We start from the raw sequence: 27,164 nt of genomic DNA on the forward strand, positions 1-27,164 counted from the left end.
ACAAACAGTCCACAAAGCAAGGTATACTGAGAATTGAAATTTGGTGGCAAAATGGCTAGATTGTATTGTAGCAACATCTTTTTCAGCCCCAAACTATGAAAATAAAATTGGAGTCTTTAAATCACTCTAATGCACCTAGACTGACTCCCCTATCTCCCCAAACAGGCCAATTGCCATCCACAATCCCACCCCTGGAAATGTCACTGTGTAATGGGAAGACCTCTTGCAGCCATTCAACCAGTTCTAAGTTTGAGTCACAGCTTCGACAGAAAATGTTGCCCATTCACCAAGGAATGAAACATCTATTGCAACACAAACCTCACTGTTTATGGACTGCTGCACAAGTACAAAAAGGTGCAGCTGGTGTGATGACATTACAGCACAGATGTTATCATTGTGGTTATGTTGAATGCTTCTACCTACTCTAATTGTACTATAATCATACTGGATTTTATAAAAATTGTACTATCAGCTGGCAATACTGGCCAGGACTGGTTCTATCATTTCAGAGATAAGAATTATCTACAATGTCCACCCCAAAATTTTCATGGATTTTGAATGTAAAAGAAGTTCAATTCCTTCTACATGTGTCTTTCTTAGAAACATACCCTCTGTATAGAATATAGAATGCAAGACATATCCGCATGCCTTTCCAGATTTAGGTACATATCTCACACATACAGAGAGAGGGGGGGGGAGGGAGGGAGGGAGAGAGGAAGAGAGAGAGGGGGGGGGAGAGAGAGAAGAAATATACTTGCAAACATATTTTCCAGAGGCAACAGAAGCCGGAAGTTGCAAACTACTGCAGTCAGAGATCTCAGCAGATAATTTTTCTGATAGTTTTTGTAACAACTTGGAAAAGTTACTAAATGGGTCCTTAATAGATTGCATTTCCTGGAAAAAAACAGGACTATCCCCTAGAGAGAAAAATAGCTGATAAATTGAGAATTCAAAAAAAACCCAACAACAACACCACCACAGACTAGAAGGCAGAATTTGATCCTTTGAATATTTTGAACTGCTTCTTCAAACATCTGCTGCATTTCTTATCTGATTTTCAGTCTACTTACTGGAATGGCAAGTAGTAATATTATTGGCAGACAGTGATGTTGGAGACAGAGGATCATGAGTAGATTCTGACAGTGTGCAGATCTCCACAGATGTTTGACTCTGTCAATTTTTGCATTTGGGCTTGAGTGGAAATCTGTTTGCTTTCACCTCAAAGGAAAACAAAATCAGACGATGACTTCAAAAATATAAATCCTACTCCTTACTTTCTTTCCTATGAAAGATTAAAAGACATCTGGGCATGCTAGTATCTGTAGACTGATGTGCGGTCAATGTGCAACATAAAATTCAGTGTCCCGTCATGTTTAAGAACAATTTTGCTTTGACGTATTTTATCAAACAAATAATTTTCAGCAGATCCTCAAACAAAGTCAATCTAAAGCAATGGCATCGTTACCTATTCTGCATCTCTGAGGTGATCATTAAAAACCCTCCCGCCCTTCATACACATATAGACAAGTAAAAGTCTGATGGGTGATGCTCTGACTACCTGCCTATTTAGAGAACACCAACAGAAACCCTACTAAAGGACTTTGTGTACAAACCACTCATTCTTCCTTGACCAGAAGGAGAGATTTGCTTATTAACTGGGGAGTCTTCTGATCAGAATAATGATATAGAACAGGGATGAGTGGGATTTTTGCCAACTTCCCTTGAATAAACATTGCTTCAGCATTTCAGCAGGGAGATGAATCCCAGAGTGTGCAAGCTTGCCTCAGAGGAGCCGATGTTTTTAGCATGTGGGGCACATGCTTGTAAATGGAGTTGCGCAGAAATAAGTCCCATTAATTTCAGTAGGGTTTGAATGAAGTTTCTTGGGAATACGCCCAGTGTTTGCAATTCAGGTGGCCATTTGGGGTTCATCTCCTGTGACGATGACATAATGTTTTCCTTTACTAATACTTGGTGCCAAGAGATGAGGGGGAAAATAACTGCAAGATCCGTGACAGAAGGAAAATTGGTGCAAAGCAATTAAAGCTAAAAAAGAGAGAGAGAAACAAACAGATCCTCCCTGCCCTGAAACAAACCCCAAAACCTTTGTAGCATTCTATGTAGAATCCAGAGGTGGGTTTCAGCAGGTTCTGAACAGTTCTGGAGAACCGGTAGCGGAAATTTTGAGTAGTTCGGAGAACCGGTAAATACCACCTCTGACTGGCCCCGCCCCCATCTATTCTCTGCCTCCTGAATCCCAGCTGATTGGGAGGAAATGGGGATTTTGCAGTAACCTTCCCCTGGAGTGGGGTGGGAATGGAAATTTTACAGGATCCTTCCCCTGCCACGCCCACCAAGCCACACCCACAGAACCGGTAGTAAAAAAATTTGAAACCCACCACTTGTAGAATCCCACAACCAGCTACAATGTTTGCAAGTGAAAGTAGACAGACTTCTTGAAAACTGCTTTTATCTGATCTATAACTCATTTGCAAGGTACATACATCCCACTAGATTTTGAATAAGCCACAGCCATTCAGATCATACTTAATTCTAAGCCATAGGAGATTCAATCATAAATCATACATTATAGTTGAGCCCAAGAGTGTACCTAGCCAATGTCTGTCAAGAGTATTTGGTCTTATATACTCATGGATGTCATAGTAAGCAGATTGTGCTCAGTCAGATTTCATCTATCTTCCTCACCCACCCCTTCTACAGGCTACTAATTTATTCAAAAGTCATTTTAGCGTCTGTTCTTTTCTTATCTATTTCTCTTTTTTCATGTCCTGTTCTCTCCATTTAAATCCAGTGTGTCTAGAACAGTGGTTCTCAACCTGGGGTCGCCTAAGACCATCGGAAAACACATATTTTCAATGGTTTTAGGAATAATTTTAAGGTTTGGGGTCACCACAACGAGGAACTATATTAAAAGGTCGCAGTATTAGGAAGGTTGAGAACCATTGGCCTAGAACATTTACCATGCTTAGGTTTCTTTCCAGATTCTGATATTATTAAATCATCTCTTTTTTTGCCCCTTGAATCAAGATATATCTACTAATTATACTACTGTTTCCTCTTTCTATTCTGTATTAGAAACAGCAGCTTTCTATTAATTAGGAGTAAATATTTTTTTTTCATTTCATTATACTCCTTTTTCTATTGATAATGAAATACTAACTTTGGATTCCTTGGTCCTGCCATTAAAGCAAAGGCTGCAAAGGAAAAAATGTTATTACAGCTGCAGGCTGTCTATTGACTATTGGACCTTCTGAAGTTGGTATGGTTGGTATTTGCTTCACTTAGATTTCAGTTGCTTGTGTATTTAAGTCTCTGCACACTTTTCCAGCCTCCAATCACCAACTACCCATAACACAAAGCCAATCCATAACACAAAGCCAACTCCTTTACATTAAGAGAATGAGCATAAGTAAGACATCTTTGAACTTCCCTAGGAGCAAGGGCAAAAGGCATCAACTGGCAAGAAGAGAAAACACTGCAACATCCAGCTACTGGCCAATTTATGCAGTAAAATAAAAACAGGAATGGAAGGTAACCCAAAACCCAGGATGGTGGAGGAAGAAACCTAGCATTTCTCATGAATCCAGGGACAGAATGCAGATGATTCTGGCTAGTTTGGAGCTTGGAGTTCCTCTATTCTCTCTCTTCTGGAAAGAAATACAGTTGAGGACAATGTGGAGAAGAAACATAGACAAAGATGAAAGAGATAAGAAGAAAGAAATGCCATTCTTCCTTTAAAACAAAAAGAGAACAAATACACATTCCTAAATGAATCCTTTCCAACTGCTTGCCAACTCCCTTGATTCATCTTGCATTTTTAAGTTGTATTTCAGCTTGTCTGGCTATTTGAGAAATAAGATGTGTTCATACAGCAGTCTCTCAACTCCCCATCTCTCCTCATTTCATCCAGCTGTTTCAAATTTCTCGGATTTTTCTGCTCTGGATTAAGTCAAATTAATTTTCTAATTGTGTAATGGAGGTCATAGTGATTTGCTTTATAGATATATTGAAAGGATAACAGAAATTAGGACTTGCAAAGTATATTGAAAGACAAAGCATTAATAACTGTGTCCTAAAACATGGTAGCTCTGATTTAACTATTATTTTAGCAAAGGCTGAAAAATACACTTTCAGATGTATATGTGCAAGCATCTAAATGTATGGGGAGCAAACTGACTCTCAGACCAGTTCCTTTATTCACTTGGTGCATTTAGTTAGTCATTTCAATGGTATCATAAAGCCTTTGTAGTCCTGAAGTGCAGCCTCCTGGGATCAAATCCCTGGTTCAGTCAGAGTAGCAGTCAGACTCTGGGGGACCTAATACTGGAAGTTTCAGAAGGATCAGCAGGCTGTCTCACCGTGTGTGTGTGATCTCTTTATCCCATGTAGTGTTGGTACCAGATCCAGTTCCTGAGAACTAAGAAAAACGACCTGTTATGGCTCCTAGCATATGCCAATATTTGTTTTACTGACAAAATGAAGAATGGATGGGGAGGGGGAATGTACCAAAGCTGTTTTCATTTTGCTCTTTCCATAGGATCTTTAATTCCAGTTGCTTCCATGCAAAAGATAGATCCCAACAAATTCGTTTTTCTCTTAAAGTTCTAACCCTCATTTTCCTCCAGAGCCTCTTCAATGGTCTCTCCATTGGCAATTTCTTCTTCGCTGCTGTCAAAAACGCTTGCTCTGAGGTTGTGTCTTGTTGTGGGGCCTCGTTCCACATTACAGCATGTTCTCACCTTGGCCGCTTGCTTCTTGGGAGGCTGCATTGCCTCAAGGGAAGGATCATTATTGCTCAAATGCTGTTTGTTTGGACAGTTCCTTAGGTGCTTGATGTTCTTTCCAAGAAAGCAGGGCATATAGACAAAGGGGTATGCTAGCAAGAAACGAGACCATTGCTTGCGTAATTCAGCCTTTACCTGGGAAAAATGGGGGAAAAGTTGACAGTTAGGATTATAGCAGTCTTTTCCAACTGGGAATCTTCTAAATAAGAGCTGTGGCTCAGTGATTAGAATGCAGTATTGCAGGCTAATTCTGCCGACTACCAGCAGTTTGATCCTGACAAACTCAAAGTTAACTCAGCCTTCAATCCTTCCATAAAATGAGGACCCAGATTGCTGGAGGCAATATGCTGACTCTGTAAACCTGAGAGAGGGCTGTAAAGAACCGTGAAGCATTTAGATATAAATCTTAATGCTATTGCTATTGCTAACACAATATAGCTATTATATAGCATGGCTATTGGTGACTACCGAGTGACTGATTTCTGTCTCTCTACATTCAAATATAAGTACATCCATCAGATTAAACAATCCCATATTCATCTGAATTCATCTGTTAATCATATTTTTATTTTGCCTCAGCAATTCAGCATGACAAGTGAAAGGCATCTAACCAGTTAACGTGGAAATGGGAATGGGAATGGGAATGCATTTTCTCTCAATACTCCCAATATCACTACAACCCATTTTACACCATTTTGCAAAGGGGCATGAAAAATCACTGAAAAACAGAAGGAGGGAAATTCTTGAATCTGCTCTGTCAACTTGGATTCCATCCGCTTTTCTCTACTAAAGAAATGGGCAGCTCAAAACCTCTCTCCATAAAAGAGGCCCTCCCAGGAAGGCTATTGGCTTATTCCGTAGCATGACAGACTGTGCATGATTCTCACAAGTTCATCTGTTCTCAGAGAGGTGGCCAACTTGCTGGGTCAAGCCGGGTCTTTTCAAATATTACAAGTAATAGGATGGAAAAATTAATAATTCTTTAATCAATTTTTCCATAACTGAATGATCATAAAGAACCATAAGCCAGTGTGTTCTGAGCAGCTGGGGTTGGGATGCAGGGCTGAACAATGAGAAATGAAAAAGATGATGTACCTCGCCATTATAAAAGCAATATAAAAGTGCTACGAGAAAACCCTGGAAGAGAAAGAGAAAGTAAATTAGATTTGAGGAACATATGCCAAAGTACAATTTGACTTTATATAATCAGAGAATACTTTTACAAAAAAACTACCTGAAATATGAGCCATCATGCTGGCAAATTGAACATAAATGCAACTATTTTCCTCTTGCTCAAGAATCATTTTTGCCTCTTAACAATCATAAAGATTTCAACCTGTATCCTTCCTGAGTAATCTGCTTAATTTTACATTTTGCTGGAGGAAATGTCTGGCTTGCTATTTTAAACCACAATGATTGGTTACAATAAAATATATCATTTCTTTCTAATCAGACTTTTTTTTTACCTTATACTGTGCAGGAAAATTTGTAATTTAAAGTTTAGGGCACATTACATTTATGCCTGTAGAATTACATCTCTCTAGATTCTAGAATGTGGTTGTGGAATCTTGAAAGGTGATCATTAAATTTAAAAAGTTTTCCAAAAGATCAGTTCATTCTGCTTCTGCACTTATTATGCATGTTTTAAAATTATCTTTTCAGAACTACCCATATTGGACTGATATAAATCTAATATTGTTATATAAATATAGGTTAAGGAAGATACTGAATTTGTTGAGTTTTTTATTCTTTTTTGGTAGCAATGACAAACTGGGTTTGCTTTTTGTTGTTGCTTTTTTGTCTGCTAAGTAACAAAGATTCCGTTTATTGAAGGCATTGCTAATTAAGAATTATCATTATATATATTAGCCAGATCTGTTCTTCTGACTTATGAGGAAATGTAGAAAATTTGAATTTGGCAGTCACTACTGTACTTGAAGATTGTTTCAAAAGACTCTAACAAATAATTGAAATGACAATAGTGAAAAATCATATTAGGTTTGGAAAGAATTTTAGACAAATAATTTAGTTTAGTTTAGTTTAGTTTAGTTTAGTTTAGTTTAGTTTAGTTTAGTTTAGTTTAGTTTAGTTTAATGTGATTTATATGCCGCCCTATCTCCAATGGATCAGGGCTGCTCACATGAATAAAATGCACAATTGCACATTAAAACAATATAAAATTAAAAGTCCAAATTAAAACAATTTAAAATCAATTTAAAATCTATTAAGAAAATCCCCCGATAAGTCCAGGCTGTGAAACAACCAGGTCTTTAAATCGAGCGAAGGTCAGGGGCCATCCGGCGCTCCAAAGGAAGTTGGTTCCAAAGGGTTGGTGCGCCCACAGAGAAAGCTCTCCCCCTGGGGGTCGCCAGCCGACATTGTCTGGCCGACAGCACCCTGAGGAGGCCCTGTCTATGGGAATGCACCGGGCGATTGGAGATTGTTGCTGGCTGTAGGGGGTCCAACAAATATCCCGGGCCTAGGCCATGAAGGGCTTTATAGGTGATAACCAGCACCTTGAACTTTACCCGAAGGGCAACCGGTAGCCAATGCAGGTAACACAGGAGGGGTGTAACGTGGGAGTGTCGGGACACTCCCATCACAACCCGCACAGCCACATTCTGCAGCAGTTGAAGCCTTCGAGTGGTTTTCAAGGGCAGCCCTAGGTAGAGAGCCTTGCAGTAGTCAAGACGGGAGGTGACCAGCGCATGAGTAATGGTGCGTAGGGCATCTTGGTCCAAGTAAGGGCGCAGCTGGCGCACAAGGCGGACCTGGGCAAATGCCCCCCTGGTCACGGTCGCTACATGATCTTTCAGAGACAACCATGAATCCAGAAGGACACCCTTCTTTAATGAGATGTTGGTATTTTTAAGATTATGCTAGATATTGTTTATTAAGTGGTAGAAGTTTAATGTTTGTATCAAATCCTATTTTAAAAATGTATTAAAATATATTTTAAAGATTCTTTTATTATGCATCATTTATTAATGAGCTGTGATAATGGTTTTTGATTATTATTTTTCTCATCTGCATTCTGTAAAGGTGGTATTAAATTTGTTTAACCTACTTCCATCACCATCCCAAACTTACATGGAAAGAGCCAATGGTTAGCTGGATGAAGGTTTTGACATTCCTGGAGAATCCTTCAACATGATCATCCAAAATGAAACTAAAAATAATCTCATGAATTCCAAGTAAAGGTATTAACACAAGAGTTGACCTTGCCAACCTTAAAAGAAAAACAATCACCAACATGAATTAAATTCTTGAAATAAAACTCAACAAGAAACACATAATGGAATTACGACAGTCAATTCCTTGAGACATTGATTTGGGATTAATATTAGATTGGGATTAACATTAGTGATAATTCCATAATAAGACTGCAGCCCTGTGATTCTTGGAACAATGTCTGAGTAACTTTAGAACCAATTGTTTCTCCCTTTCAAGGTCACAGACAGGGCCTTCCTTGGTCTTGGAGAAGGAATCTGACATTGCATCCCCAAACTTTGTGAAATTGGGAAAAATCTAAGTTTATAAAGCTCTCCAAAGGAACCTAGTGAGGGTTGAAGGAGAAGACAAAGGGCCTGGGAATAAGTATATTTCATTTGTTTCTGTTTTAAAATACTAAATAAACCAGAAAGAATGGATATGGTTCTCTTGTTTCTGCCCTGATGATATTCAGTAGGTATAGTTTTAGTGACATACCCCAAGGTTAGACTAGTTCTACTTTTTTCTTAGAGTTATTCCTTAATCCTTCTACTTTATGATTTCTACTTTAACCTTCTTCCTGATATATATTTACCAGGTGTACATTTTGGAATTGTGGATTTGTTAGTTTGTTGCATCTTACATTCTGTGAAAAGTTGTCTAACCTGCTAATCAAAATAAAACATGATTGGTACAGCATATTGTCCCACTTTTCACTTTAAAATTAGTATCCATTTTGTTGCAATTTCAGTTTCTTTAAAAGCAACACATTCTTCTTAAAGAAAAAAGCAAAGATTCTTCTTGACCTTTAATAACAAACGCATTTAGCAAAGTAAATCAATGTTTCTCAATCTTGACAACTTTAAGATGTGTAAATCCCTTGGGAATTGGGCGGCATAGAAATGCGAGTAAATAAATAAATAAATAAACAAACAAACAAATAAATAAATAGCTGGGGAATTCTGGGAGTTGAAGGCTACAGATCTAAAAGTTGCTAAAACTGAGAAACATTGATATAAATCTTTGCAGATTTTCATTTACATTATCAAGTGAGTGAAATGTCAAACAAATATGTATTACAATATTGGCCAAATATATAGACTCCCATATGGCTGTGAATCAAATCCAGTATTTTTTTTAAAAAAAAATGGTGCAGAAAATTATAAGAAAGTAATATCTACCTGAACTTATAGTCACGAAAGGTCATCTGCTGAGCTTTAAGTTTGGAAAGTAACAGTTTCAGAATGTTCAGGAAGATGCAGAAATTAACCTTAGAAAACACACATCAAACATCACAGTTGGTTTCTCCAAATACGATAAAATTTTGTTTGTCTGCAAAATTATTTCCAACAGGGATTTCACAAGGGCAAGACAACTGCAGGCTGTTTTCAATAATTTTAATGTACTGTATTGAGTCTCGGCTTTCAAGTATTTCCTATACAATGTTGTTGCTCTGTCCTGCTTGTTATTTTGAAGGCTCAAAGCTTACTGATTGGAGATTGGGGAAGGAAAGGGGTAGTAGTGAATCAAAAGTAAGAGAAAAATGCTGAGATTTAGTAGTAGTGATTAAGTGGCTGCTACAGAAGAAAAATATATACAAAATATCCTTGAAAATAAAGAATTTTTCAAATGTCGTATTGCCACAAAAACAATAAATAAACATGTTTGACTTTTCTTACTAATTTAGAATGATGCTAGTTATTGGACACAGATCCTTCCTGCTAAGTTGCTGCTTGGCAACTCTGCACTCCTGTTAAGGAGTAATTACAACTTAACATTGATACAAGATATAATATTTGCAAATATCTACAGACTTTTGAACTACATATTTGCTACCTGAAACCTGATAGCAGAACAATAGGAATTCTTCATGTCTTTCTTACATTGGAAAGGCAACTCTATGTAAATGGAGGGTTGGTATGTAAACTGATGACCTGATGTTACTTAAGATTTGCAAACAAGTTGTTTATAGATGTTGGACTCTAACTCAAGTTTGAAAGCTCTTGCTGTACCTCAATGATTTGAGTATTAATCAGTGTACAGTAAAGAGTTTCCCAATCCAGGGGTCCCAACTGGATTGATTACAGGTCCCCATCATCTTTTTCCTTCTCCTGTCATTACATCTCCTTGAATTTTGTAAATTATTTAAGGTGCCTCTTTTGTCTTTGCTTATCTAATCAAGTATAGGGAAATAAAAGCAATATTATATTGAATTCTCTGCACAATATAATAGTAAGCAATTTTTCAGTGATCCTTACAACAATGGAAAATAATATGGGTCCTCGAATGATCCACCAGACTATCATGTTCTCATTTGTTGACCAGCATCTAGAAAACAAATAACATTTTATTATGTCATGTAATAACAAACGATAAACCACGTTTGTTATTATTTTTTTAAAAAAACTTTATAATTCATCTTGGTGAATTATAGAATTGTATCAAAACTCATATGAAAAGTTTTAAAAGCTTCAAGGAAGATCAGCAGAACTGCTGTTATATGCAGGATCTCTCATCCCTAAGACCTTATGTTTTGTTCTCTGGGAAAATAATCCATTGAAAAGATGGATTACACTTTTCCCCCAATGGCCACCACAAAAAAAGAAACTTAGCACTCGAGACTTCCTCTTGAGATTCCTTCAGAACTTCTGAAATTGAACTCATTTATTCATTGTAGAGGGATGGACCTAGAATCACATAAGTTAGAAATTATTCTGAATCTCTGACACCTGATTCAGAATGTGATAGCCACCCATCCCTCTTCTGGTGGAAAGGAATATAGTGTTATTGACCAGAGGATCAATAGCAAGAAGAGGAGGAGTCAGGAGTTCTTCAAAATATTCAAAACCCAGAAATGGACTGATCTTCATTTCGTGAGAATTGTTTGTGGCATAGTATAAAAAGTACCATCTAGATTTTTATACCACTAGACTTTACAAGGATGATAATATAAATAAGGTATATCTTTGGCACACTTTAGTGTCAAAATTTGTTCTCAGTTCTGCAACACTTTAGAAATTAAAATTAAACTTGATATGCAACTACAGGGATTTTGGAAGGAAGAATTGGATCAACTCAACACTAGCCTTTCTTGGTTTCTAACAAATAATCCACTGGAAGTTTTCAAAAAGAGATTGGACAATCATTTGTATGAAATGGTATAAGGTTTCCTACCTGAGCAGGAGGTTGGACTAGAAAACCTCCAAGATCCCCTCCAACTCGGTCATTCTGTTATTATATAAATCCCAAATTCTTCCCTCCCATTTTTTAGACTTTTTTAAAAAACTCTCTGATGGTTTTGGCTGTAGCAGACTATAACACAATTTCTTATTTATAATGGAAATGGAGATTGCCAATGGACTGAGTGAAGAATAGTCTGCTGTTAGGCTGGATAGACATGCATTGACTCTAATCTTACCATTTGTTTAGGACTATTCACAGCCTAAGATATCTTTGTGTCAGTGCTGTATACATCTTTGCAAACTGATTTCTGTTTTAACATGATGAAAATCTCTGTCCTTTCTTGCCGTTTCTTGTTTTCTGTCCTTTTTTTTCTGCTCCTCTTTCAATCTGGAGTAGGCCATAGAAGTGATTTTTGCTGCATTCTAACCTTTCTAGTGGGTATATTTTTAAAAGTTACAATTATTCCCTTAATCAAGAATGTGTTTAGGAGGCTGCAAACTTTTTTCGTATTGCCTAGCAATGCAGCCGCAATAACAAATGGTTGCTAATCTTTAGTCTAAACATTGTGGGAAAATAAACAAAAGGCTCTTTTTCTATTGGCACAAAAAAAAGGCAAGAAAAGAAACAATGAAACCGATTAAGGGAACATTTAAGACAGTAACTTACACATTATGCTCCAGTTGGTATTTTAGTATTCCCCAAGGAGCTACAAACAAAATTGGAAAACCTGAAAGGAAAAACAAGAGGTATTCTTGTATGACAAGACCTAATATGATTTCTGAGGATATCAAGTCTTTTGAGTTAAAAAGCAGTTCTTCTAGTTTGGTTGGTTTACTATTGCTCTCTTCTATTTTTTTCCCCAACTTCACAGTTTAATATATTATTAAATCAATATAACAAGGATACCTGATACATAAGTATTATTACTAGTTATGTAAATAAAGGAAAGACTAATGGCTTCAACAATTTTGTTTTCCTTAGAGTTTGTTCCTTGTAAAAACCCCTTTTTACTCCACTCAACAAATATGTTCATAGATATTTGCCTTATGGTTTGCATGTGCTTTGAAAGTCTCCAAGCAAATAATGGCAGCAGCAAACTTCAAGACTTGCATTTACCTAATAATTTGAAATAAAAATCAAGAGCAAGTTTAGCTTCCTATGCTGACTGGAATATTTTCAACAGGATAACAAACAGGTAATAAACCAAAGATTAGTTTTGTCTCATCCCAGCTGAATAGCTGAACCAATCATGAAACTGACTGAAAGATGTAAACCTATCACTCTATCATCTTCTTGGAAAAGTCCAAGCTTACCCCATCCAATGAAGATGTATCTCAGCAGCTGATGTTTCTCAAACAGCACAGTAGCTACTAACAACCTGTAGAGGTAAATTCCTTCTACTAAAAGCCAGTAAGAATTTGCTCCAACAACATATTGCATGAAAAGAGGACCCATCTTGCATAAGGCTAGTTTCTGCAAAAATGAGACAAAAAGAAGAATTAATAACACTGTGCAGAATCACAGGAGGAATTAATTTATTTTGCCTTTGAGTTTATTGGCTGCAAGAATACATGCTACTTGTCTGGAAACAATTTGTCAGTCATTACATTTCAAGTCCATAGGGAAAAGAGTTACTAATACTAAGCAGGTTGAAAATTCATTCAGAAGTTTAGTGTTTGAATTTTGTTCCTCTTTCCTTCTCCCTTCTTTTAAATTGCCTCATTTGGGGATATCATGTTTTAATTTATCGTGTTGTGGTGCCGCAGTTCTTAGAATGCTGTATTGTAGGCTAATTCTGCCAACAGCCGCACTTCAATTCTCACCAGCTCAAGGTTGATTCCGCCTTGCATCCTTCTGAGATCAGTAAAATGAGGACCCAGATTGGTGGGGACTATATGCTGACTCCGTAAAACCTCTGTAAAAGCACTGTAAAGTGGTATAGAAGTCTAAGTGCTATTGCTGTTGCTAGTTTTTCTGAGGGTTCACAGAATAGTAGTCTATAAACAATGTGTACAGACAAAAACAATTTTAATCTGCTACCTGACCTTGCCTTAAATAATTGCCTACATCAATTATTGTTGCTTAAAATTAGCCACTAGATCTCAGGCGGTAAACAAGGGATGAGCATTATATAAATGCTACGAATGAATGTAGCCAGAAAATATAACCCTGCAACTGTTATTGTTTCTGAATTTAAAAATGGATGTGGGCAACAACAGACATCATTCTTGCTGCTTCGGTCACTTAATATGAACACTGAGAGTGCCTGCTGCAATACCTCTGGACTCAAGGAAGAAATCCATCCACTTTCATCAGCTGGCCTTTCTGACTCTGAAGAAAGAAACTTGTAAGTACTGCGTGTTATGCTGTCTTTTATTAGAACTCCTGCAGCTCGGAGGATAAACGAAGCAAAGAGATTCATATGGATGTAGTTTCTCGTGCAATGCAGTTTCCTGAAGGGAAAGAGAAGCACAATCTATAAGATTGTCACAAAGTTTGTTATAGTTTTATCTGAAAGACCAATGTGTTTTTTTCTGGATGCGAGTGGGAAATTATACTCTTCTTTGAGGATGAGGGTGGCCTGCCTGACCAAGAAGAGTGTTACTGGACTGTTTGCTTAGCTAATTGTGTGGCAGGTGAAACTGTGTATGATGCCATAGCTAGGGCGTGTCAAATTTTTCAACTTTCAATTTCCAAACATTAGGCGTGCTCAAAAGTCCCAGCGAGCTTTCACTGCATTTGGATTATTCTCCTGATGTCGTGTTCCTCCTCTCAACAGAATCAATTTTTCCCAGTTGCTGCACAAATTAACTTCCGTTCAAAGGTTCCATTACAAAGAATCCTATAGTGCACTGTTTCCTCCATAAGGTGATCAGATTGTGATAGGATGTACAGGTAGTCATTGGCTTACAACAATTCGTTTAGTGACCATTTAGAAGTTACAACAGCACTGAAAAAAACAACTTATGACAATTGTTCACACTTATGATCATTGCAGCATCCCCGTGGTCATGTGATTAAAATTCAGACTCATATTTATGACGGTTGCAGTGTTCCAGGGTCCTGTGATCCCCTTTTGTGACCTTTCGACAAGCAAAGTCAATGGGGAAGTCGGGTTCACTTAACTACGGTGTTACTAATTTAACAATTGCGGTGATTCACTTAATAAGTGTGGCAGGAAAGGTCATAAAATGTGGCAAAATTCACTGAACAAATTTCTCACTTAGCAACATAAATTCTGGGCTCAATTGCGGTCATAAGTCAAGGACTACCTGTACTCAGATGTTCATAATCCTGTCCCTGACTGCTCAAACTTTCTTCATTGTGTTCTGCTCCTGTGTGCTTCTAGTACAGCAGGGATTGTGAGGGTTCAGACATTTTAAAGGGTGAAAAAATGGAATCATCATTTCAAAAAGCTCAGACTTTTAGCACTACTTGAAACCTCTTATCATAATATAATCACATTAATATTCCTGTGTTTGACAAATGAAAGCTCTTATTAGCAACATAACCAGATTCCAGGGGTCAATTAAGACAAATTAATGTACTGTATTTTGGAAGAGTCCTTATAGAGGAATGGTTTAGATATAATTTGCTAGGCAGTAGATGACTTCATTGTGCATCTCCTTCACCTCCTGAGGACCTGCGTTGCCTTATGCATAGCAAGAATAAATGTTGATTTAAAACAAAAGAATTATTATTTGCAAGACGTTCCTGCTACTGTTTATGTACTGGAAAATGTTCTTCTGGTCTGAACAGAGAGAAGGAAAAGGTAGCTGTTTAGCTGAGAGTGTAATAATGTTGATGATTGCAATCAAATTGTCAAAGTTGCAATATTTTAAAATTCTAATTCATTTTTTTTTTAAAGAAATGCATGCAGGAATATAAAATTGAGCAGGACTGAGCAAAACCAGAGCAACAAGTGTGGCAGCTGGAATCAAAAGTTATCACCACTCACCACTTACCACTCATCGCTCCAAAAGTCTATAAGAATTTGGTAACATTAAACATTACATTTGTTCCTTGGTTCTGGATCTTTTCATTTAGCCCAATTCAGAGCAACAAAAATGACATAACAAAATTGAAGCTTGGTCTAGTACTAAAAGGTAATGTATACCAAATACTAAAAAATAAGGAGACTTTAGATTTTTATGAAAATATCCTTATTTAACCTTCATATTATAAAATCCAACTATGGAAGTGATCGTTTGTACATTTTAATTTGAGAATATTCTTTCAATTCCCATGACATGTTTACAATAAATAGATGTGATTTCTATAAGCAACACATGTTGCTTATAGAAAGGAAATCGTGTAAAAGAGAACAAAACTCAGAACTTGTGCAATAGTCTGGGACAAAGGTTAATACCTTTGCCTAATTAGAATTCAAGGGGAGTTCTGTTGGCTAGCATTGATCCACAAGGAATTGGCATATTTTGAAAAGCATCAGTGAAACAGGTACAACAAAATGTGCCTAAACTGTAGATCGTACATAGAAAAAGCCTGATGTTTGTCTTGCTTCTGCATCTTTGAAGCATTCAAAGATTATTTGTCCATTATCTAACCAAGGATCATAAACAATCATTACAAGACAGCCCTCTTCCTTCCAAATACTTGGCTCTTTAAAACGAAATGATTGCTGTACTCTTCATGAATTATATAAGCATGTTTATATAATAAACTTTGGGATAACTAAAACTCTAAAATGATGAAAAACATCAACAACAACTCTCATACAACACTGAAGAACAAATCAAAGTACTATGTACCAAGTTAGAAATAAGCATTGGAGAAAGGTTGAAGACTCAGTTCCGTGGCACATTTTTATTAAGCCACACCTATACAAAACTGATCATATTTTCATATGAGAGCCAGTTTGGAGTAATAATTAAAGGCACCAGGATAGAAACATGAAAACCAGGAGTGTTAGTCCTGACTTAGGCAGCTGCATGACCTTGGACCAGTTTCTCTGTCCCAGACCCAGGAAAAAGGCAAGAGCAAACTACTTCTGAAAATATTGCAAAGAAAACTGCAGGGACTTTTTTAGGTAACAACAGGAGTCAAAATTGGCTCAAAGGTATCAAAACAAACCAATCCCCATATGGAACTATTAAGATTTCTTTTCATTTTTCCTGTTCTTTCTGTTCCTATTCTCCAGACTATACACTTTGTTACATTAAGTGGCCTCTCATTAAAGTCTTTGCTACAACTTTATCTTCTATTAGCTTAATGATACTCTTGTATTATGTGCCTATTATTACTTGGTTCATTACTGATATGATGTAGCATACTTCAAACACAACATGAATCCTAAGGCTTTGATGACTTTGTGAAAGGGTACTCAATACATCACTGTAATATTTAGCACAAAGTTCATTTTTTCAAAAAAGAATAATGTCCTTGCCATCAAGTAAGAATATTAAATCTTTTAGGCAAACTTCTGCGGGTTTTTCTACTTTCTCAAGCTCAGTAGTTGATGTATTTCATTGCTTTTATGTGTGAACATAAAATCATACAATGCAAATTACAAGGGAACTGAACCAAGTACATGAGGTTCAGGATGTTTTTCATGGTCAGTTATAATTCTGTTCAGTCAAAATGATTTGAGAGAGTTTGGATTCTCTCCTCTCCCTTCCTCTCATTACAATCTGTACTGTCCTATTCTTGATAGTAAAATTTTAATTGTAATTTAGAAAGTCCGTTGTTCCATTTACATGTGGATTTTACTAACTATCTTCCCTCTTGAACTCATGGTAAGGTTGTTTGCTTGTATTTAAGCTGAGCTGGCAAGACTTCCATTCTAGGTCATCAAACCTGAGAATATGTGAGGCTGGCTTGGTAGTAAATATTTGTTTACAGTAATAGCAATAGCACTTAGACTTATATACCATCCCATAGAGCTTTACTACAATCTCTGGGTGGTTTACAGAGTCAGCATTATTTGCATATTGCCCTCAACAATCTGGGTCCTCATTTTGCCAATGTTGGAAGGATGGAAGGCTGAGTCAACTTTGAGCCCAGACAGGATCAAACTCCAGGCTGTGAGCAGAGTTAGCCTGCAATACTGCATTCTAACCACTGCACCACAAGGGCTCCTAAATAAATAAATAACCGAATGCAGTGATTCCTCAACAATTCCTTTAATTTCAGTATTGTTTCTCTGTGGTTGACATTTCCAAACTAGTCGTGACTGTCACAGACTTATTTGAGGAAGGATGATTTAATTCTGATGCAAATACTTTTGGCCAAAAAATTTGGGTGATAGGGTAAATATGCTAGGATAAGATATATTTCAAATATTTTCAATGTTTGAGATGTCATCAAACACAATTATTTTACTAAGGCATGAGATATGAAAAACATTTTTTTTCATTATTCGAGTAAAATCTATAATTTTGTAATTCATTCCTCTGACCCTCTCCAAATTCTCTCTGAAAGGTTCCCTCATCTATTTTTCCTTTGTTAATATCTAATTTGGCCATTGTAGAAAGACATGTTTTACCTCTTTGTATATTTCATAGTCTGTGATCAAGGGAAATCCTTTGGGAAGATCTGACATCATCTCCTTCTCTGTTCTAACATATGTGGTGATGCATAAATCAAATAAATAAAATATTCTAATTAATAGTTTAAACAGACCATATTCTACTGAAAAAGAAAATGGTTATACTGACCTAAATAACAGCAGAATGAAGAGTGCTAAGACAAGGGAAACAAGAGAAATAGAATATCCCACAGTAGAAAGTTTTTCAAGCACCATAAACAATGTAAGGTCTTCTGGCTGAAAACAACAAAGAAACAACATAGTTAATGTAATCAAGTTTCCCGAGGGAGATAAATTCATAAATATCAGATATATGTGTCTAGTTCCCAATACAGCTACTACTGTGTTGACACATACAGCTGACTGCAAAATTTTAGGCATCCCTGGTCAAACTACATGAGTGAGAACCATCACTCATACTACGGTCATCATCCATCCATCCATCCATCCATCTATCCATCTATCCATTTATCAAAATTCTTAACTACCCAAATCCCTCATAGAGGGAATATGGTAATTCAGATGACTGTAATTCACTCTCTATGGCCCTTTCCTTAAAGATCACTCTGAAATTTCAGCTGCAATACCTCTGGTTTATTACCCTTACTGTAAATCACTTTGAATCCATTTCCATTTCATTCTCTATCCCTCTATCTTTTTTAATTCTTGGGCTTTTCTTCTAACAGGAGAAACAGGCAATCAGAGGAAGCATATTAAGATACAAATCTGATTGCCTAATGCTACAAACAAGGAGGTTACTGCCCACTTCATGCCATATTTAGAGAAACACTTAGCAGTCAGTAATTGAAACAGAATGCGATATTTGATTATTGCTTCTCCAATGACAGCTCCTTATGTGCTCCAAAGTGCCAGGACAAAGGAAACTCAAAAACAGGAGCTAATAGCAGTCAAAACTATTATAAACATAAGTTAAAACAACCCAAATACAATCCCAAAAATATAATAAAATATAATAACATTTTAATACTTTAACACAGGGTGTGCTTCTATTAACAAAACTGGATATGATGCAGTTTTATGGCTAGTGCACAAAACTTAGCAATTAAAAATGTGATTTTAGAATGTCTGTCATTTAAGAAAACTTCAGCATGGCTAAGCATTCTTTCCATTCAAGGACACATTAATTGAAAATGCAGTTGCACATATAATTTATGCTTTATGAAAATATGTTCTAGAGTTTCAGGTTCACCAGAGGAACAAGGACATTGTTTAAGTACTAGAGGGATTCTATTATATCTGCCATTCATAACTGCAGTGGAGAAGGCATTAAAACGTGCTGTGCAAAAAACCTGTAATGGGTGTCAGTAAGAATTATGGTGTTGCTACCAAAAGAAAAATTTTCCATCATAAAAAGGCACTATATTCTCTGTGTGAGTGTGTTTTCTTTCTTTCTTTCTTTCTTTCTTTCTTTCTTTCTTTCTTTCTTTCTTTCTTTCTTTCTTTCTTTCTTTCTTTCTTTCTTTCTTCTTCCCCCCTCTCTCTCTCTCTTTTTCTCTTTCTCTTTCTCTCTTTCTTTCTTTCTTTCTGTATCTGTGTAAGAGAGATTTGTTTATTTTGTTTTACTAGCCAAACCTCCATTCTATATTGACTTCCCTTCTTCTTTATATAGGACCATTGTGGAAAATAGATCATATGCACTATCTAATCACTGTGCATGTTCCTGAGTGCTTCTATATTTTGTACCTGGGAGCCGTAACATTGTTAAAACTATACTTCTGAACTCAACTTGCAAAAAAATCATTACAAGTTATGGTTCTTTGGGGTACAGAAACCCAGTATGCAAATTCTCAAAGGAGGATGTATAGTCAATAAGGAAACTAAATCAAATGTGGAATCTTGCTAAGTGTATTTATGGCTTGTCTCTCAGATTAGTTTGATGTGCTTCTTCTGAATAAACTCTGTAGTCTGGAATCCCAAAGGAGAGAGGGAGAGGGACTCCCTTAAACCTCCAGTCTACATCATGCTAACCCTCTTTTCTCCTACCCATTTTCATGCAAGGTAAGTTGCACCATAGGTGAGCTGTAATCACAGTACCAAACAAGACACAACATAGAATAATAGAGTTGGTAGGGACCTCAGAGGTCTTCTAGTCCGGCCCCCTGCTCAAGCAGGAGACCCTATATTGTTTCAGACAAATGGTTGTCCAGGCTCTTTTTTAAAGCCTTCAGTGATCGAGCAAGCTATTCCAATTGCTTTCACTGTTAGGAAATGTCTTCTTAGTTCTAGGTTAATTCTGTCTTTGGTTTCTTTCCAATCATTGTTTCTTGTCTTGCCTTTTGGTGCTTTGGAAAATAGTGTGAATTCCCCTCCCCCGCCCCCTGCCCCCTACACAGTCTTGGTAGGAGTCCCTCAAATATTGTATCAGTGCTATCATATCCTCCCCTCCAGTCCTTCTTTTCATTCATCCCCAATGTAACCATTCTTTGTATGTTTTAGCTTCCAGCTCCATAATCATTTTTTGTTGCTCTTCTCCAGAGTCTCAACATCTTTTTTTTGTGGCAGTATTGTGGCAACCGAAACTGGATGCAATATTCCAAGTGTGGTCTTACTAAGACCTTGTAAAGCAATACTAGAACTTCACTTGATCTTGATTTTATCTCTTTATTAATGCAGCCTAGGATTGCTTTGGCTTTTTTGGCTGCTGCCGCACACTGTTGGCTCATATTTAAGTGACTGTCCATTAGGACTCTCGCAGTTACTGGCATTAAGCCAAGTTTCACCTAGTCTATATTCAGTAGGCCAAAAGTAGATACCTAGTAGGCCAAAAGAGGATTCCCAGAGAAGATTAAATAGTGAATGTATCTCCCATAAAAGATGACCCTGCTCACTTTTACTTTGAAATGATTCTCCTCAAGGCATTCTGAGCGATTATTCCAAATCTCTGTTGTATTTTCGATATTTTGCCAAATCCCTTGGTCCAAGCAGACTCTGTATACATTCCTTGCACTTCCTAAAAGTAAACAGACACAAGCTCAAAGGTCAAGCCATGCATTTCATTTTTCAGGCCTGGTTTATTGTTGTCACCCTTTCATCCCATGCGTGGAAAGACCAAAAAAAAAGGAGACTTGGCTTACTGTAGGGTAGCTCTTTGTAATGTCTGTTTATTTGGGAGGTAACTGTAGAAAGCTTAATATTTCTCAGTGGATTAACACTGCCAAATCTGCACAATTCCCTATTTTTAAATATTTTTAAAAGCCTAAACCCATGGGATAAGACTGTATTTCTTTAAATAGCTTTTAATATCTTTGTCATGTTTCAAATGAATTGCACTTGAGGTTACAAAGCATTAATTAATTCAACATAATCGGGGTCTTTTTCTGTGGAAATGAGTCTCTGGTCAAAAGTGTCTCTCCATCTCTACTGTCTTTTGATGTAATATCCATGGGAAATTTAAGGCATCCATACTTCCTTCAAATATATCTGTGTCCTAAGCACAGCTGATCATGAACAGTTCTCGCCAAAAACAATTATATTTGAAGATATATGAAAACTTCCCCCCTGCCCATTTTCCATGATTTTTAGATTGTTTCATGTTGTTTCTTTCCATCAGTTACTGTCACAATCATTTTGTGATGATCATGCTTATATAAACACAGTCAACCGATCTTTCATTTAGCCAACAGAATTCTTTCTAGCTCTGCTACTTATGTTCCCTTTGGCTAGAAATAAAAATGTGAATATATCAATCTTGTATTCTGCTTCTGGGGGGTTGGGATGTCTTCTAATTTCGTTATATTAAGCATTAGCTAATATCCTAAGAAAATCACTCCAGATTTGCCATGTTAAGCACACAGAACTACTGGTTCTGCATAGAAAGAACTTTGCACTGGCATAGACGTAGTAGAATGCCATACCATATCTTTACACCATCTAAGAAATGACACAATCACTCCTGTTGCAACAGTTATGGGTACAGTACTTCCAAAGACTGTTGAACTGCACCCAATTTTGCTAGCAAGTGGTAAAAGATGATGGGAACTGTAGTTCAGGACATCTGGAAAGTCAAAGGTGCCCCCTCCCAGGCTTAGATGTTCAGTTTTAGGGACTGTTGCAAATGTAGGAAGGTAATCAAGTTCCAGATTTTAATACCACTACTTTTATAATTGCTATACTCTGTACTGATGAAAGCAGAATTAGATTGTAATTTAGTTAATTTTCCAAAAGCTACCAGATACTATTAGCACAGAAGAATTTCATTTTAGGTCATGGTGTACCCAACATAAAACTCCAAAAGGGAAGGAAAATTATATAGTGTATTACAATTTAGCAGTTTCCAAGTTTGCATTACCATTTTTAAGCCACGGTAAATAAGATGGACAAGCAACGGAGACATTTCCTGGTGGCGAATGAGGCCAGCAAGCAAACTGATCAAAACTTCCATTACAATATATTCCTGTGAAGAAGGAAAGAGAATACATTTGAAAGTTAACTAAATGTTACAAGAAATAGATCAACAAGGAATGCAATATCTCTAAACTAAGCTCTACAGTAATTATGTTAGTAATATATAACTTTGCATATTTGTTACTTAGTGTGAACATAAATTTACTTTTTGTAACCAAGCTACAACAGTTTCTGAAAATAGGTTTACATGCTGACCATAAGTAGTATATTAAGAGCACCAGTTTCCAACTTATTTTTCTTTCATAAACCAAACAGATATTGTTGAGACCAAGCCAATTTTTAAATGAAGCCATCTCACTTTTTATTTCTTTATCACAAACTTAGTGATAAGGTGTTTTTAACACTAACATTGCACCATATTGCAAACCAACATGGTTGGCTGAGATTCCAGGTAGATAGAAATGGTAATTTCGTTTAGGACACTCAGCTGATTAAACTAACAATATCAAGACCAATCAAAATAAATATAAACTGTCAGATCGAAACCATGACAGATAAATTTAAAAGGCATGGAAGTGTAAATATAAAGTAAATTTCCAGGGGGAGGGGCTTTACTTTTCCTCTCTTTGTCTTTTCTTTATCCTTTTTAAAAAAATTATATACATCTTGAATGTTACATGTAAAAAAACCCATACCTCCCTCCCTGCCTCCCTCTCTCCCTCCCTTCCCCCTCCCCCCATCTCTCTCTATATATGCACTTTTTGCTGTTTTCACTTTCAGAATTTCTTTAGCCACATACTAAAAGCAAGTACAATATGGTAAACCACAGAAAGTAATTCAAATTGTTCTCAGGAGGCCAAAAGGTTAGTCAGAAAGTTTAAAAATGAGTAACAACCAACATTTAGGTAAGGCAGACAAATAATATTTCAGCTAATTATCATCTTGGCCAGGTCAGAACTTCATGTTATATGTCAATAGGATATAAAGATGAGTAAAAGGAAACTAAGAGAGAAATCAGTAATTTCTGATGAAAACATGAAAGCAGCAATTTCTGATGAAAACATGAAAGCAACAATAGCTCATTTTTTATTCCTAGCAACAGAATAGAATAGAATAGAATAGAATAGAATAGAATAGAATAGAATAGAATAGAATAGAATAGAATAGAATAGAATAGAATAGAATAGAATAGAATTCTTTATTGGCCAAGTGTGATTGGACACACAAGGAATTTGTCTTGGTGCACATGCTCTCGGTGTACATAAAAGAAAAGATACATTCATCAAGAATCATAAGGTGCAACACTTAATGATAGTCAAGGGTACAAATAAGCAATCAGGAAATTATCAATATAAATCGTAAGGATACATACAAGCAACAAAGTTACAGTCATAGATAAACAGATAAATGTTCTCCATGACAATCTAGCCCTATCTTTGGTCTTTCAGGTCTTTCAAAGTTGCACTCATAGTCACTGTAATTAAATCCATCCACCTTGCTGCCCCGTCATCCTCTTCCTCTCTTTCCTTCTCTTTCTCAGCATTAGACTTTTTCCAGATAGCTGGAATTTTTTAATTAAGTAGGCTGACTTATTTTCCCATTTTATTAGGACTATTATCTTTTTTTTTTTTTTGCTTTAATTTATATGCCGCCCTTCTCCAGAGACTCAGGGTGGCTTACAATGCGTTAAGCAATAGCCTTCATACTTTTGTATATTTATACAAAGTCAGTTTATTGCCCCCACAATCTGGGTCCTCATTTCACCTACCTTTGAAAGGATGGAAGACTGAGTCAACCTTGAGCCTGGTGATATTTGAACTTGCAGTAATTGCAAGCAGCAGATGTTAATAACAGTGCTTTAGTCCACTGTACTACTGATTATCTATCAGTTCTTCTTAAATTCAGCATTATGTTGTATAAAATAGCCTCTAGTAAAAGCTTTACTTGCATCCAAGCCATTCTTAAAACAATGCCTTCATTTAAAATTAGTTTCAAAAAATATTTTACTTTCTTTTTACAGTTCTTCACTATTGCTCCTTTTTATAATAACATTTCATTTAATCTCCATCTAAAATAATTATGGATTTTCTTTTATAAACAAAACTCAAGCTTAATTGAAACTAAGTTAATTGATACTAAGCTTTCAAAATGAGTTGGGATGAAATATTTATAAAGATGAAGGAAATTATGAAATAAGAAGTCAGAAGGATTTAAAACTCTGTAAAAAAATGGACTGGAGAAGTAAAACAGATGAATAACAAAGTGTAGCAGAAGAAGAAGCAGAACCTGAGGGCAGAGTTAAGAGAGGAATCAGCCTGGAATTGTTATCATAATCATAATCATACATTTATTTGTCAAGCAGGTAAAAGTATAAACATAATTTGAATACATGAAAAGAGTAAGTAAAAAGGAATATTAGGGCAGGGATAGGGGCACGCTGGTGCACTTATGCACGGCCCTTACAGACCTCTTAGGAATGGGGTGAGGTCAACAGTAGACAGTTTAAGGTTAAAGTTTGGGGGGGTTTGGGGAAGAAACTACAGAGTCAGGTAGTGCATTCCAGGCATTGACCACTCTGTTACTGAAGTCATATTTTTCAGTCTAGCCAATATAAAAGTCCCACCCCCTCTTGTTCTTTTTTCACCACATGTACTTTGGACAGTGAGGAGAAAAAACAAAGAAAAATGTACGCTCGCCCAAAATAACAAACCTACAGTATCTCTGAAAGTAGCTAGGAAGCAATGGGGCAATGGCCACAGGTTTTACAATTGCTTTCCTACAAGACGGGAAAGACATCTGAGACACCAGAAGATGTCAAAGTCGATGTTTCCAGCAAGAGGGCATCGCTCACTATGCAGGTGAAGAGGAAAACAACAACAAATCTGTCTTTTCTACTTTTGCTCTGGAGCCCTGGCCCAGCTGATGGACTTTTGAAGTGTACTGCCTCAATGTGTGGACCCCAATGGAACATGGTGCATACATGTAAGAGCTCTTATCTTCATGCGGCTGGTGGTAGAGGGTGGAAGATGGATTTCTGCCTTACCCATGCTAATTCTAGATTCTTGTAGTCTCTTCAAACATTCATCTTTATACTCAAGCCATTTAGCTTTGGTTAGCTCAAAATTTCCTTTGACCTGTAAGTAAAGAAAACATATTTAGCCTATGACAGGATCCTGCCAATTGCCTGTTAAATGAAGTTTTGAATACCCACAACCACAACCTTCAGTTGTCCACTCTGCTATTATGAAAAGATTTACCCCTGCAACCTTTGAACAATGAAGCAAGCAGGACGTGTTAATTGCCATCTGCTGGATTGTTGACACATACTGTAAGCTTTTCATATCCCATTAAACTCTATGGCAGCTTAGCAAAATGGCTGACTTTTAACATCTGACATGAAGCAGAATGTTACAATGTGACAGTCTGAGACAGCTAAAGTAGAGAGGCTAGGCTTAAATAGGCCAGTGTCCTCAGTATGTGGGCACTTCAAGCATGCCTCTCTCTGCTGTCCAATGCTATTTGAGATGACACATTGTCAATACCATTGGTCAGGCAGTTGAAGAGATTAAACTTCTGCTGCTCCCTCTGTATTTTCCTCTGATACTCTTTGATATACCAGCAATGTCATTTCATCCCAACCTTTCTTCAAAGGACTTGTTGCACATTGTCAATGAGAGCTGGGGTGACAAACTTGCTTCTTGTTTTGTTCTGTGGTCAACTGGATATTTCTGAGAAGCTCACAAGCAGGACTTGAAAGCATACTTCCTGCCCAGAAAATAGAATTTACAGAGACAAGTGGTCTCTGAAACAAGGAGAAAACATTGTGCACATTCGTCACTTATTTTATAGGTACTCCTTGTTTACCTATGGTTTCGGACAAGATTTCTGATGCTAAGGCGTGTGGTGATAAAGCAATGTGTCATGGTGATTATGACAACAGACCTAGCAGTTCCATTTGCCATCATTAGTTGAATCTCACAGAGACATGCATCCCACTGTCATGTAATCATATTTGTGACCTCCCGCAGGCTTCCCCTTTGTTTGTAAGAAACTGGCAGTGCTGATCACATGACTCCAGGATGCTGCAACATGATAATTGCAAGTCAATTGCTGAATACCTGAATTGCAATCATATGACCATAGAATCATGTGACAGCCACAACTATGAGGACCAGTCGTAAGTGTCTCTCATTGTGCTATTGCAACTCATAATAAATGAGTGGATATTAAATGAGAATTGCCTGTATTGATCAAATTCCAGTCTGGTTATCCAGAGAGGGCCTGTGGAAATTTCCCTTCCCTAGCAAAGTCTGCATTGTAAGGCTGAGAAGACAAACCTTTGCTCCAACAGTCCTCACTTTATGGACTTTTCTGTCCCAGAAGAATGTGCAACTTGCTGCAGTTTCAGAAATAGGTTAAAATAGTCTTATTTCCAGATGTGCTTTCAGACCCCACCAATTGACTCTAGGGGGCCACCTTGCAGTTTAATGATTTTTAATTTTTATTTTGATGTTCTGATTTATTGGTTTATTTATTTAGGCTTACTTTTTGCTGATGTATGCCACCTAGAATCCTTTCAGAGAGAAATAGGCTATAATTACTTTAAAAAAAAACCTGTAACTAAAATATATTCCACTACTTGTATTTATACAATGTGATGAGATGACTCCATGGGTACAAAGAAAACTAGAAATTAGGCAGAGAATCCTACCTAAACCACAACATACTACAGCAAAAATATACAGGTAGTTAAAATATAGTTAGCAAAAACATCTTCAATATTATAATGGTTTGTGGCCCTCCAAAGCTCAATCCTTCCCAATAAAACCTTATTTCTTAGTATTTAATTCCTTTTGTTGGGTTTTCTTGGGTATCACATGAGCAGCATTGACACTGAGTTCATGAAAGGTAACATATGCAAGATCAGCACTGCAAAACTACAGCTAATAGATGTGTCAGGCCTGGAAGCCATCTTTTGCATTGGGACTTCAGACCTGCCCATATTTACTGTTGTGGGAAACTGGGAGAAGGGATTGTATGGAGCATGGGTGATATGT

The 27,164-nt window shown here is 36.8% G+C and overlaps 1 protein-coding gene across 2 annotated transcripts in view; it reads right to left on the minus strand.

The window, feature by feature from the left end:
- Positions 1-2,563: 2,563 nt before the first annotated feature.
- GLP2R (glucagon like peptide 2 receptor) overlaps positions 2,564-27,164 on the minus strand; it is a 36,263-nt gene continuing 11,662 nt past the window's right edge. The window contains exons 2-13 of one of the 2 annotated variants that reach the window (XM_070934589.1): positions 25,151-25,241; positions 22,052-22,156; positions 20,598-20,713; positions 17,873-17,979; positions 13,477-13,651; positions 12,512-12,671; positions 11,865-11,925; positions 10,274-10,343; positions 9,197-9,285; positions 7,896-8,034; positions 5,901-5,942; positions 2,564-4,940 (exon numbers count right to left, since the gene is read on the minus strand). In XM_070934589.1, the coding sequence (XP_070790690.1) occupies positions 4,626-4,940; positions 5,901-5,942; positions 7,896-8,034; positions 9,197-9,285; positions 10,274-10,343; positions 11,865-11,925; positions 12,512-12,671; positions 13,477-13,651; positions 17,873-17,979; positions 20,598-20,713; positions 22,052-22,156; positions 25,151-25,241 (1,470 nt within the window). In that variant the 3' untranslated portion in view covers positions 2,564-4,625. Of the gene's footprint in view, positions 4,941-5,900; positions 5,943-7,895; positions 8,035-9,196; positions 9,286-10,273; positions 10,344-11,864; positions 11,926-12,511; positions 12,672-13,476; positions 13,652-17,872; positions 17,980-20,591; positions 20,714-22,051; positions 22,157-25,150; positions 25,242-27,164 lie in introns of both variants that reach the window. The other variant, XM_070934588.1, reaches the window with a different exon arrangement.

Source organism: Pituophis catenifer, unplaced genomic scaffold (assembly GCF_029215685.1).
Source record: "Pituophis catenifer annectens isolate HBS135680 unplaced genomic scaffold, rPitCat1.0.hap2 SCAF_2, whole genome shotgun sequence".
Lineage (NCBI taxonomy): Eukaryota > Metazoa > Chordata > Lepidosauria > Squamata > Colubridae > Pituophis > Pituophis catenifer.